Here is a 12709-nt window from a genome sequence, read left to right as displayed (position 1 = left end):
TTAAATCATCTGTAATTTTATCACCAGCTAGCCGGTATAGCAGTCTGAGATTATTTCCAGTATTTTTAATGCATAAATATATTTTTACATGGAGTCATAGTGTACATATTTTTACCCAAGATATGCTGCCATTTCTTTTGACATCAATCAACATCATTTTAACAGCTTTTAAGACTTTGTATACATTCATGATGTTTTCTGAAGCATACGTTTACAGGTAGAATTTTAAAGTCACAAGGCAATGCTTAAGGCTTCTGGTATTGATTGCCAGAGACAGTATCTAGTCACATCTCACCAGCAGCACTGAACTCCCAGGTTCCCTGAATTCTCATTTGATGAGGGGGAAAAAAGTGCCATCTCAACTCTTGCTTTAACACACATCTTGCAAGGCTGACCATTTGTCATCTGTTGGCATTTGTTCTTTTGTGATTTGCTTACTTAAGTACAATCTTTTCTACTGGGACTTTTTCATGGGGAGATTCTAGAGGTAAGTGGCTCCACAGAAAGGTTCTGGATTCCTATTGCCTGGGTTCAAAGTCTGACCTCACCACTTTTTAGCGATAGGATACTGACTAACCCATGATCTTAAGCCTTCACTTCCTCATCTGCAAGATATGAGCTGCTGGAGAAAGATACATACATACAAAGCCCTCAGCAAAGTACCTATTATGTTTCTTACTGATAAATGTTAAGAACTCTCTTTATAAACAATCTCTCCCTTTTGTAATGTTTTATCAATTCCTACTTAATAATTATCCTACCCTTTTCAGTTTGTTTGAGTCCTCATCTTGAGAGGAAACCTAAGAGTTGAATATGAATAGCTTTTACCATGTTACTTTGTTATCCTATCCCTTTGTCTTCACATTCTCTCTCCAAGCATGGGCATTTAGTCCACCTGCCATTCTTCCTGGTTATTACCTGCTCATCTACATATGCCCCAACAGGAGTGCTGTCTACTTACCCTCATGAAAATTATTTTCTTATGCACAGGATTCCAGATTCCCAGATTTGTTTTTGGTAAGGTGTGTTAGAACTCTTACCTGTTAGGTATTCTGACCATGACTTTCTGTTGCTCACTAACTTAGACACCTTTCTGCATTGCACTGAGAAGCATCAGTCAAGGGATACGTTTCCTGATGGGTTGTCAGAGGTGGTCTCTGGATGGACCATGACTGTTATGTCTACTTCCCTTTACCACTGTCCTTAACAAAATTCACAAGACTGAAATACTGCTGATACAAGACAAAACTGAACATGTGTGAGGTGCCGGTGAGGGGTCAGTCACTCGGCGACTGACAACGTTTTCTAGCACCTGAGCCAAGGGAGTACACTAGAAATGTGGGGGTGTAGCCCCAGAAACAAATGTGGTAGCCATAGCAGCTTCTGACAGAGCCTTGGGAGTTAGCAGGACGCAGACAGCAGCTCTGACAGTCTTAAGAACCAGGAGTCCTCTGTTTAGGAAAGGGAAGATTCAGGACTCCCAACAGATGCTTAACCTCTTAACCACTAGGCTAGGCTCTTTCTGACCCCACCCACCCCCAAGGTCTAGCTTAACCTACAGGCCAGGAAACTATAGTTATTAACCCTTTCCCCCAGCTCACACAAGCCCAAGACAGCTCCCTCTACCCTGTGGTCTAAGAGCTCCAGGTTTTGTCCAGTAACAGAAGCTTCTCCCCTGGCTCCTGTTTTACTACCAGCACTGCTCACCAGGTTCTGGCTACATCCATGCTTACTTAACAGACATGACTCCACCCCAAAAGGAACTCAACAGGAATGCTCCACACAAAACAGCCTTTTCATTTCTCAGATATGCCAGACATTCTTCCTGACCTTCGTCTATTGTTCCCTCTACTGGGCATATTGTTCCCTGGCCTGCCTGCCTACTTTGCTGGCTAAGTTCTACTCATCCTTCATCGTTTTTCTCAGAAACTTTCCCTGATCCAAGGTTGAGTCAGGTACTCCTAATGCCCCACAGCAGCGATTATACCGTATCACTGCCTGTCTTCCTTGTCCATTAAACTGTACAGACTATCTTCTTTCCCACTGTATTCCTAGTGCCTGGCACAAAGCAGGCCCTCAAAAAACAGCTGTTGGATACATTAGTTTGGATTCTTTCACTACCTCATTTCTGGGCTGTCACAGGCTCAGTAGGTCACTGATGAACTATTTCCCCATCTGTCTTGCTGCCCTGTCATTGTTCTTAATTGGTCAGTAAATTTTTTGTATTCCTGAGACAAAACGTCCCTCATATTGTCCACACCATATCCCAAACCTGGTATGTGGACAATCAGGTGCAGTGACACAGCCTGGGTTGCTGTACCCTCTTTGTGACACTCTCGTGGAAAATGAGGTTTCAATGTTATATTCCCATTTTTCTTATCTCCTGAGTATTCCTAATAGTAAGAGAAAAGCTGGAAGCAGTGATTCTTCCATCTGCTGTTCTGATTAGTCACAGGAAAAGCTTTCAAAGGACAATTTGCAGTAGCATTGAGAAGTGCTGCTTTAAGTCAGAATGACTCAAGATCTGGTAGTTTACCAGTCTGGAGTCTTGTTCCAAAGTAAACCCTTTCAACTAACAAAGATGTAAATCTGACCAAAATATTTACAACATTCCTTGTATTCACAAGTTACTTTACGGTGTGGACTCTCTGATGGCGCATGAGGACTGATCTGTGCCTGAAAGCCTTCCCACATTCATTACATATATAAGCTTCATCCCCAGAATGGATTCTCTGATGCTGAACAAGGGCTGAGCTCCTTTTGAAAGTTTTGCCACATTCATTACACTGATAAGGTTCCTCTCCACTATGAATTCTCTGATGTCTGATGAGGTTTGAGCTCAGACTGAAAGCTTTTCCACACTCATTACATTCATAGGGTTTCTCCCCACTATGTATTCTCTGATGGGTTATCAGTTCTGAACTCTGCCTGAAAGCTTTTCCACATTCATTACATTCATAAGGTCTCTCTCCTGTATGAATTCGCTGGTGTCTAATAAGCTTTGAGCTTTGGCTAAAGGTTTTCCCACACTCATTACACTCATAGGGTTTCTCGCCAGTGTGAATTCTTTGATGTATAATGAGATATGAACTTTGACTGAATGCTTTGCCACATTCGTTACATTTACAGGCTTTCTCACCAGTATGAATTTTGCGATGTCTAATGAGGGCTGAGCTCTGATTGAAGGCTTTCCCACATTCACTACATTCATATGCCTTCTCACCACTGTGAATTCTCTGGTGAATAATAAGATATGACCTCAAACTAAAAGCCTTTCCACACTGGTTACATTTATAGGGCTTTTCTCCAGTATGGATTCTCTGATGTTGTGTTAGAGAGGAATGCTGCTTGAAGCTGTGCCCACATACATCACATCTATAAGGTCTCTCTTCTGTAGGAACTTTCTGATAAGTTATAGAGTTTGTACTTAGAATCAAGCTGCTTTGAGGCTCATGATGGTCTCTCTTTCCCAGAGATTTGTGTGTGAAGATTACTTGACTAAGGCTGTCCCCTTGGGAAGGGGATCTTCTTAACTTCTCCCCTGTAGCATTTCCTTGTTGCCACTCTAAATTGCTTTCAGGTTCACTAATTCCTCCAGATGAAGGTTCCTGGGGAAGTCCTTGTGACTTTTCTCCTGAAATGTCCTTCTTTGTTGCTGTTTCACTGTTCTCACAATCTGAAATGATAATAGCAAAAAACAGACTGTTTTATTTCTCCAGTCACTCTCAATACCTACTTTCCATGTGAGAGGAAATACAGGCTTCTCCTTACAAAAGAGGTCACTGTCCACATATATCTTTCTTTAACGGGCCATACTAGGGTCCCTCCCTCCTCCTTTCGAGTAACTAACGCCTATATCTACACTTTGAAGTTTATTCTTTCCTACTTCCTCTGAAACTTCAATTGATCAATTACCTACTATTCCTTTCCTATTATTTTCAACCTCTTTATCTGCTGACTCCCATTCATCACCATTTAAACAAGCCCAAATTTCTCATCTTTTTCTTTTTAAAAAAAATTTTTTTTTAACGTTTTTTATTTATTTTTGAGACAGAGAGACAGAGCATGAACGGGGGAGGGGCAGAGAGAGAGGGAGACACAGAATCGGAAGCAGGCTCCAGGCTCTGAGCCATCAGCCCAGAGCCCGACGTGGGGCTCGAACTCACAGACTGCGAGATCGTGACCTGAGCTGAAGTCGGACGCTTAACCGACTGAGCCACCCAGGCGCCCCTCTCATCTTTTTCAAATCAAGCTCCTTGCCTACACATCTCCTTCATGCAACCTCATTTCCATTCGGTGTAAAGCTGATGCTGCTTCTTTTTATTTAAAAAGACAGAGACAGCAAGAGAGGGAGCACTTGCACACACATGCGCATGAGCAGGGGAGAGGCAGTGGGAGAGGGAGAGAGAGAATCCCAGGCAGCCTCCACGTTCAGAGCAGAGCCCCATGCAGGGCTCAATCTCATGAACTGCAAGATCATGACCTGAGCCGAAATCAAGAGTTGGATGCCCAGCCAACTGAGCGACCCAGGTGCCCACAGAGTAAAGCTTCTTGAAAGAGTTAGCCTTACTCATCTCTGTTCTGCAATCTGGTTTCTGCCTCACCTGTGCACCCCCTCCCCACCATGCTACTCTCATCAAGGTCACCAACGTCATAGATGCGTAATCCAGTAAATACTTTCTGGATCTTATTTAGTTGGCTTCCCTGTAGCACTGACACTGGGACCACACCTTCCTCTAGAGACATTTCTCTTCCGGTTATGTTAGCCTGATTTCTGGGGGCTGTTCCTTAGATTCAAGGTCAATCACTCAAACACAAGGTCCTTCAGGTGCTGTTCTGGGTTCTCATGTGTCCTCGCTCTACGAACTGTCTACCACCCAGGTTTCATCACTACTTATGTTATAAGCTAATGTCTCCCCAGGTCCCCAGTTCTATCCCAGTTCTCCCTATTAAACTCTAGACTATCATATCCAGTGTTAACTGGGATATTACTTGTGAATATCTCACAAGCCCCCAAATGGCTAAACACATCATCAGGTATATTTTTTTCCCTTATATTTTCACATTTACATGAATAGCACCATCATTAACCAAGCTGTTCAAGACTAAAACCTGAGAATCATCCTCAACTCCTTTCCCACATTCTCCACTTTTAACCATGACCAGCTACTGCAATGCAACTTAAAATGCTGGTCAAGAGACAGCTTTGATTGTCCCCATCTCTCACTGTAATACATCTTAATTTATTCACTGTGGCCATTTAGATTACAAGTTTCTAACAGGACTCCACTCTCGCCTTCCTCTAATCCATTCTCCACTTTGCAGCTAGATTCTAAAGCACAAATCCAATCAACTACTCCCTTGTTCAAAACCTTTCAACTGTGCTCCAGTGCACTCCTTCCAAGTACTTAAGATGTCCCACAAGTTTTCACAACCTGGGTCTCCTTTTTCTCTCTGGTTATGTCTCACCATTTCTCCCCTATGAATTCTCTCAAGTTAAATTGAATCACCTGCAATTCCCAGAATGGGTTGTATTTTCCCACCTTCAGGACTTTGTGGCCTTTGCTTGTGTGATATTATAATATAGGAAATATATATTTGGTCTTCATCCTCCGCTCTTGGCACAGAGCTTTAAAAACCCTTGCAACTTCTTTCCTAAGTGGTAGAGGTGAGAAGAGTGTCTTTTGTTACCCATAATAAGCCCCTATCAACCAGTACCTCAGTTTATGCTAGTGAGGTAACTCCTGGAGGGTAAGGGCTGGCTACCAAAGGAACCAACTATATGATTAGAAGGTTGGAACTTTCAGCTCTGCCTCCTGACCTCCAGGGAGAGGGGCTGGACATTCAGTTAACCAATGGCCAATGATCTAATCAACCATGCCTATGTAATGAAACTTCTATGAAAACCTTAAACAAAGCGGTTCAGAGAGCTTCCAGGATGATGAACGCATCCAAGTGCCATGACAGTGGTGAACCTCTAACTCCCCAGGGACAGAAGCTCCTGTGCTCAGGACCCTTCTGGATCTTGCCTGAAGTACCTCTTCATATGGCTGTTCACCTGTGTCCTTTATAATAAACTGGTAATGGTAAGCAAGGTGTTTCCCTGAGTTCTGTGAGCTATTACCGCAAATTATGAAACCCGAGGAGGTGGTCATGTGATGTCTGAATTGCAGCCAAATCGGAAAGAAGGGTGAGTAACCTGGGGATTCATTACAAGCGGAGGTGGCGGCGGGGAGGAAGGGAGGCAGCCTTGTGGGACTGAAACTTTAACCTGTGGGGTCAGCCCTAATTCTGGTGTGTCAGAATTAGTGTTGCTTAATGTGAAGGAAAACCCCCACACATCCAGTGTCAGAAGTGTGTGAGTAGAAAAAGTTTTTCCCTTTAGGATGGGAAAAACTCCCACCCTATTTACCTAGTTTTCTCCTTACTCATTGTTCAAATCTTAGCTCAGATGTCTCCTCCTCTGAGAAGTACTCCTTGAACCTCTAAGGTTGGGTTAGGTGTGTTCATATGTGCCCCCACAGTACCTAAAGCCCACTTTTATTCTAGAATTTACTATACTATATTGCAATTGCCTTTTCACTTGTCCACCCCATCTAGATGTAAAAGTTCCTTGAGGCAGAGACCCAGTGCCTACCACAGTAGCAGACATGTATTAGCACCCTATTAAGTTATATAACCAAGGAGTAAATGAATAAATGCCAGGGAAACTGACACAAGAAAGACTGACTGCACTTCCTGAGGGTTAGTAAATACAAAGCTGCTGAAGTGAATACCTCTGGTCCAGAGTAATAAAGGGGAGGCTCACATGTGGCATGTTTGTAAAATCCAATTAATTCTGTATCCTCAAAACCAGACGCCTGATAATAGTTCCCAGGTGAGTTTCTATTTTCTTACCACTTTTGGGGGAAAGGCAAGGTTCCCAGGGTTTCAGCTGTGTCTTTAAAGGTTGGAGTGGGATGTTTGTTAACTCTTGGGATGTTCCAAGACATGTCAGATCCTTCCATGGCACTGCTGGTCCCTGAAATCAGTTAAAACATGGTTAATTTTGTGAGAAACTCCCTAGGGAAAATGCTTAGTAAAAATCTGAAAGAGGTCAATGACATCCCCAGGGATGCGCAACAGGGGAAAAAAAAGACCTATTTAAGGACAGGGATAGGTATGGGCACAGTAGTCACTTCAAGGTATGGTTCAGTAGAGACAAATTTTCATCCCACTGCTATGAGGATGCTACATGCATCGGTCTGTAAATTTCTCTTCCCACAACACACCTGCTGCCCTGGATCATCAAATTCCCTCTCCAAATCTTCCAATAGGGTCACAGCTTCCTCGCCGCTTGTTGGGCTATGTTGCTGAACCCAGATCTGCAGCTCCTCAGGCAGGATGCTCAGGAACTGCTCCAGCACCAGCAGTTCCAGGATCTGCTCCTTCGTGTGCAACTCTGGCATGAGCCACTGATAACAAAGCTCCTGGAGTCTGCCCAGAGCTTCCCGGGGTCCAGGTGTCTCCTGGTAGCAAAACTTCCTGAATTGCTGGCGAAACAATTCTTGGCAGGATCGGGTACTTGCACTCTGCTTAAACTTCTGACCCCAGGAAAAGCTTTCTTCTACTTTCACTAGTATTAGTTCTTGTTCCTGAGGATTCTGAGGTACCAGGGTTGAAACTGCTCTAGATTCCACAGCCATTTTGGCTTGAACAGCTTAGCCAAAAGCTCAGCACAACTGAGTACTGTACTTCACAGTTTCTTTGAGTAATTTCTTCTTGCCTGAAAGATACAAAAGCACTGTTAACTTAGCAGTGGGAAAAAAAAAAAAAAACAACTCTAAGATTTATAATAAATATCAGTCATGCCAGTAATACATTGAAAGGGAAGAAGTTTGAGACTATAACTAAATAAACAATCAAGCAACAAACTAAAAGTCACTCATCCCATTTGTCTTCCATAGTGGAATTTCTACCACTAATGCCCTAAGAAATTATTTTAGAAGCAAAAGAATGCAATATTAACATGAATCACAAACTGAGAAATTTCCTTTTCAATTTTCTTTCAATCCTGATGGTATAGGGAAAAAAAATCTTTGTCTGTAAAACTTGCAGAATTCCCTTTTTAAGCCTCAGACTTCCAAGGGTAACTGTATCTAGCTAGGATTTAATAATACTGGTTTTTAAAATTTTATTTTTAGTTACCCTCTAGCTATGGCAAATAATATTTTCATTTGCGGTAACAACATTTTAAAAAATCATATTGAACAGAAGTTGATTTAAATAAAAACACTTTTTGGTAACTGCCATTTGATCAAATTTGGTTTTCAATGCATTTCTTCAACAAACACAGAGGCACTTACCATGGGCTCTGTCGTGAGCCAGGCTTAAGAATACAAAGGTTTTTGCTTGTTGAGTAAATGAATCTACAGAGGAATTAACCAAGAAATGTTTGTTAAAACGTTTACTGTGTGTTCAAAAAGATATCAATTGTCACGGAGACACAAAATCAGCAAAAACGTCAATCTCCGTTCTAAAACTTAGAATATACGAGAGAAAACATTTAGAGAAAAATACGGGAACAGATAATTATGTATTAAATTTTGTGATAGAGGTCACACATGACCTGATTCTAGGGATGGGTGAATATCCATAAGAGGGTATGCCCTTGAAACAGCAGGACAAATCAATCACAATTTGATCCTAACAGTACAAGTAACTTTAGAGATTAGAAGTATTTAGGCTAACATTTAGGTTTATTAAGCCAGCCCAGCCGCATTAGCCTGTATATGTTTGTATCCCGGTTAAACTTCAGCATTGGCGAAGTCACGGGGTGGGGGAGTAACTGCCCTCTCTGCTGGAAAGCAAGGGCCTAAGGTGGCCTCCTCTGGTCCCCAGGACGCTCAGAAACGCCGCCCGGACAAGGGGTCGCGACCCGGGACGAACAGGCCGGGGAGCAGGGCTCGTTCACCTTGCGCCCGCCGCCCGGGCGGCGGGCCCACCCCATCCCCGCCCTCCCTCCGCTCGGGGCCCGCGTCCCTCACCACGAAGCCCAGCAGCGGCCAGGGAGCAAGCCGCCGACTCCAAGCGGCCAGCCACAAAGACCGGAAGTGCGCGCCCGCGGCCTTCCGCTCGCGCAACCTCGGGAGCCTCCGTGTATCCCGCCCCGTGCTCACAGGCAGCCAATCAGCGCCGTGGATCCTTCGTTCCCATCGCCTTCCCTGCGGCCGGGAGCCCCGCGGAGCGTCGAGGCCCGGGTGTGAATGAGTCGGCGGGCGGGCGTCTTTCTGAGAGGTTGCCTTACGAGGGAGGGCGCTGCTTCCAACCTTGGCTGCCTCTTACCCTGACCTCTCACCGCCACCACTCCCTATCATTTCCCCTGCAGTTTTCCAGAAAAGTGTTAGGATTTTTCTGTAATTCCAGTGCGTTTCCAGTATCTCCGACAAAAGTAAACACGTGGATGAACAAGCCAGACAAAAAGTAACCATTTCTATTGCTCTTCCGTATGCATATCATTTTTGCCTTACAGCAGCTCTGTGCCGTGGCTTTATTATGCCCACTGTACAGCTATAGACAGTGCCCAAAGTCAAGCAGCGCGTGAACACAGACGCCCGAGTCCCCGTTGTTCAAGAAGACTGGCGTCCCAGACTGCGATTGTAACGGAGGGTTTTCCCATTTTTTCACTGTAACCCACCAGGCATTAAGACTTAGTGTTTACATTTTTCTTGGCCATTTAGTAGATGAAAAATGATGCTTCATGTTGTTTTAACTTCAGTTTCATTTGGATTAGTGAATTTGGGATTAAGGTATTTCCCTCTCATGTTTATTGACCGTTTATGGTTCTTCAAGGAAATGGCTTTTCCCATTTTTTAAATTGAGGTGTTACTATTTTTCTTTAAACTTGCAAGAATTTGTTTTACTTGCTAATGATATCAACTCTCAGTTTTTACAAATATTTTCTTTGTATTTATTTTTTGAATTTTGGCACAAGGTGATGCATAGTTCAAAATATCTTTTGCGAGCTAACACAATTAGGACGCACATATCTGGGGAAAAATAATTAGCTTTTAGTTCTTAATCATTGTGAACCAACTGGTAATTTTATCAATTAAGAGAACAAATATTACCATATGTTTCAGTTATCTGTTCCTGCATAGATAAAACAGCAGGTGTTTTATTGCTCACAATTCTGTGGTCAGGAATTCAGGGAGGGCTTAGCAGAGATGGCTAGCTCATGCTTTACCGGGTGGCAGCCTGCATGGCTTAATGGAGATCAGAGGGTCCAGGAAGACTTCACTCACATTGCTGTGACCTTGGTGCTGGAGTTACTTGATTTTCCATAAAACCTCTCTCCATGCAGTTTCTCATCATTCGGGAGCTTAGCCTAAGGAGTTTAGCACTTTATATGGTACAGGGCTTCCAACAGAGTGAAGAAGGGAACAGGCTAGTTCTCTTAAGACTTAGGTTTGGAATTGGCATTACATTACTTCTGCGGTATTCTTTATTATTTTTTTTTAATGTTTATTTATTTTTGTGAGAGAGAAACAGAGTGCCCGTGGGAGAGGGGCAGAGAGAGAGAGAGAGAGAGAGACAGAATCAGGAGCAGGTTCCAGGCTCTGAGCGGTCAGCACAGATCCGGATGTGGGGCTTGAACTCAGGAGCCAAGAGATCCTGACCTGCGCTGAAGGTGGATGTGTAACCAACTGAGCCACTGAGGCGTCCCACTTCTGCGGTATTCTGTTGGCAGAAGGACTAGACTCATGGGAAGGGGAAATAGACTCCACCTTTTAACAGGAAGAGCAGCTTGAACATAGAAGGACATTACCCTTGAGTCCAGTCTACCACAATTACTTACATGCAGAAGTAGGAGTGGAATTTAGGAGTGAAACTGTTGAAAGAGAGAAGGAATGCTTTTAACTGCAGTAATAGAAAACCTTACTAAATGTCCTTACTGGTTAAGCCTTTTTATTATCCCACATAGCTCCATGTGTGAAGGTAAGGCCATCCCTGGGATTGGCTGTGAACCAACCAAATGTGGTAAATAGGGCTTGACAATATTGTCGAGGACCCAGGTCCCTTCCCTCTTTTTGCTCTGCCATTGTTTTTAAAGTTTAAAAAGTTTTTTTTTTTAATGTTAGAGAGCACAAGCAGAGGAGAGGGGCAGAGGGAGAGAGAGAATCTCAAACAGGCTCTGTGCTCAGCATGGTGCCAGACATGAGTCTCAATACCACCACCCTGGGATCATGATCCGAGCTCATGAATGCTCAACTGACTGAACCATCCAGGTGTCCCTGTTCTGCCATTTTTAAGTGTGTTGGACTGTTTTCCAGTCTGGCTTCCCTTATGGTCTTAAAATGACTACCTTAGTTTCAGATTACAGATAATATCCAGAGCAGAAAAAGAGAACACCTTATGTTATGACTCTATTTATTTATAATGGGAGAGGGAGGGAGATGGAGAGAGAGAGAGAGAGAGAGAGAGAGAGAGAGAGAGAGAGAGAGAGAATCCCACATAGTCTCTGCACTGTCAGCACAGAGTTTGACCTGGGGCTCAATCCCACGAACCATGAGATCGTGACCTGACCTGAAACCCAGAGTCAGATGCTTAATCAACTGAGCCACCCAGGAGTCCCTGTTCTGCCCCCCTTTAAGACTAATGACGACTTTTCCCCCCAGCAGATTTCTTCTCTTATCTTATTAGTTAAAAGTGCTTCAACTGTCTGTGCCTATCACCAAAAAGTGGTGAGGCATCCATGATGGGCTCAGGCCAATTGAAATTCATATTCCACGTATGAGGGGCCAGTCTCTCCTGAAAGACAATGTGGGGAAGGTAAACAAAATTAGGTTATGTTAAAAAGGCAGAAATGTTAAGGCAGTGTAGGTGTGCTGAGAACACTGATTCCGTCTTTGGCCCTCCATGCTGTTGATGCCCTCGCAGTGACCTCCCTTGGGGCTACATGTTTCAGGCCCCTTGGAGATTGATGCACCCCCTGACCTGAATGCGGGAAGGCTTCTTCTAATTGTCCCTAAAGGGAAGCACAGAAGTTTCCACTTTAGAAAATTAGTAGAGCTAGAACTGGTGCACAGGTGACACCACTTGAGATAACTACCCTATGACCTCACCCCTCATGCCCTTTGCTCTATAGAAGCTAGGGATTAAGAGCCAGACTTAGTGGGGGATAGCTGAATAGCGCTTCGGATCGTCTGTCTGCCTCATTCTCCCTGTAAATTACCGTAAGAGTCTGTAAAGGTCAGGGGGTGGCTTGTGTCATTTTTCTGGTCTCAAAGTGCCTTCTCAGTTTGGAGGATACTTTACTGACTCTCGTCTGCCTTCCAAGAGGCAGAAAAAGGGGATAAACAGATGAATGTTGAGTGTGTAATAGCCGCGTCTACTCCAGTAGTTAAGCTGATTCACCTATATAGGTAAGAAAGTGAGACCTAGAAAAAGAAATTGAAATTCTAGTTATTCCTTATAAGATGGTGCGTATATTTAAAAGATAAACCAAATACTTAGCTGCAAGAGGTGTAGACGAGAGTTATAGCTAATGTGTAGGACTTGGTTAAAATTCCCAGTGGGATAGCAACTTACTATTCTTAACTTTAGCCATGAGGTCTTAGTCTGTTTGGGCTGCTATAACAAAAATACCACATAGACTCAGTGGCTTATAAACAACAGAAATTTATTTCTCACCGTTCTGCAGGTTGGAAAGGCTAATATCAAGGTGTTG

The 12709-nt window shown here is 43.6% G+C and overlaps 1 protein-coding gene across 2 annotated transcripts; it reads right to left on the bottom strand.

Annotated features, from left to right (window-relative positions):
• On the bottom strand, positions 1 to 9106 carry ZNF397 (zinc finger protein 397). Of its 2 annotated transcripts, XM_086682750.1 has the most exons (5): positions 9027 to 9096; positions 8346 to 8408; positions 7272 to 7765; positions 6898 to 7021; positions 1 to 3676 (listed from the first exon to the last, which is right to left on the bottom strand). In XM_086682750.1, exons 3-5 carry the CDS (start codon positions 7683 to 7685, stop codon positions 2628 to 2630), a joined length of 1587 nt encoding a protein of 528 aa, XP_086538876.1. In that variant the 5' UTR covers positions 7686 to 7765; positions 8346 to 8408; positions 9027 to 9096; the 3' UTR covers positions 1 to 2627. The 2 variants fall into 2 exon arrangements, with proteins under 2 accessions (XP_086538876.1, XP_086538875.1); XM_086682749.1 differs by lacking the exon at positions 8346 to 8408 and having other exon boundaries at positions 9027 to 9106.
• Positions 9107 to 12709: the final 3603 nt, after the last annotated feature.

Source organism: Puma concolor, chromosome D3 (assembly GCF_028749965.1).
Source record: "Puma concolor isolate L17-30 chromosome D3, mPumCon1.1.hap2, whole genome shotgun sequence".
NCBI lineage: Eukaryota > Metazoa > Chordata > Mammalia > Carnivora > Felidae > Puma > Puma concolor.
The sequence above is the reverse complement of the archived record's forward strand: the minus strand, read 5'-3'. Positions and strand labels throughout refer to the sequence as shown.

What these genes read in the sequence shown, in the direction of transcription:
- ZNF397 (XM_086682749.1), bottom strand. Translation starts at nt 7,685, where the DNA reads ATGGCTGTGGAATCTAGAGCAGTTTCAACCCTGGTACCTCAGAATCCT. An exon ending in TTGATGATCCAGGGCAGCAG is followed by an intron (nt 7,022 to 7,271) that starts GTGTGTTGTGGG and finishes AACTGATTTCAG; the next exon opens with GGACCAGCAGTGCCATGGAA. An exon ending in TTGCCTTTCCCCCAAAAGTG is followed by an intron (nt 3,677 to 6,897) that starts GTAAGAAAATAG and finishes TTATCATTTCAG; the next exon opens with ATTGTGAGAACAGTGAAACA.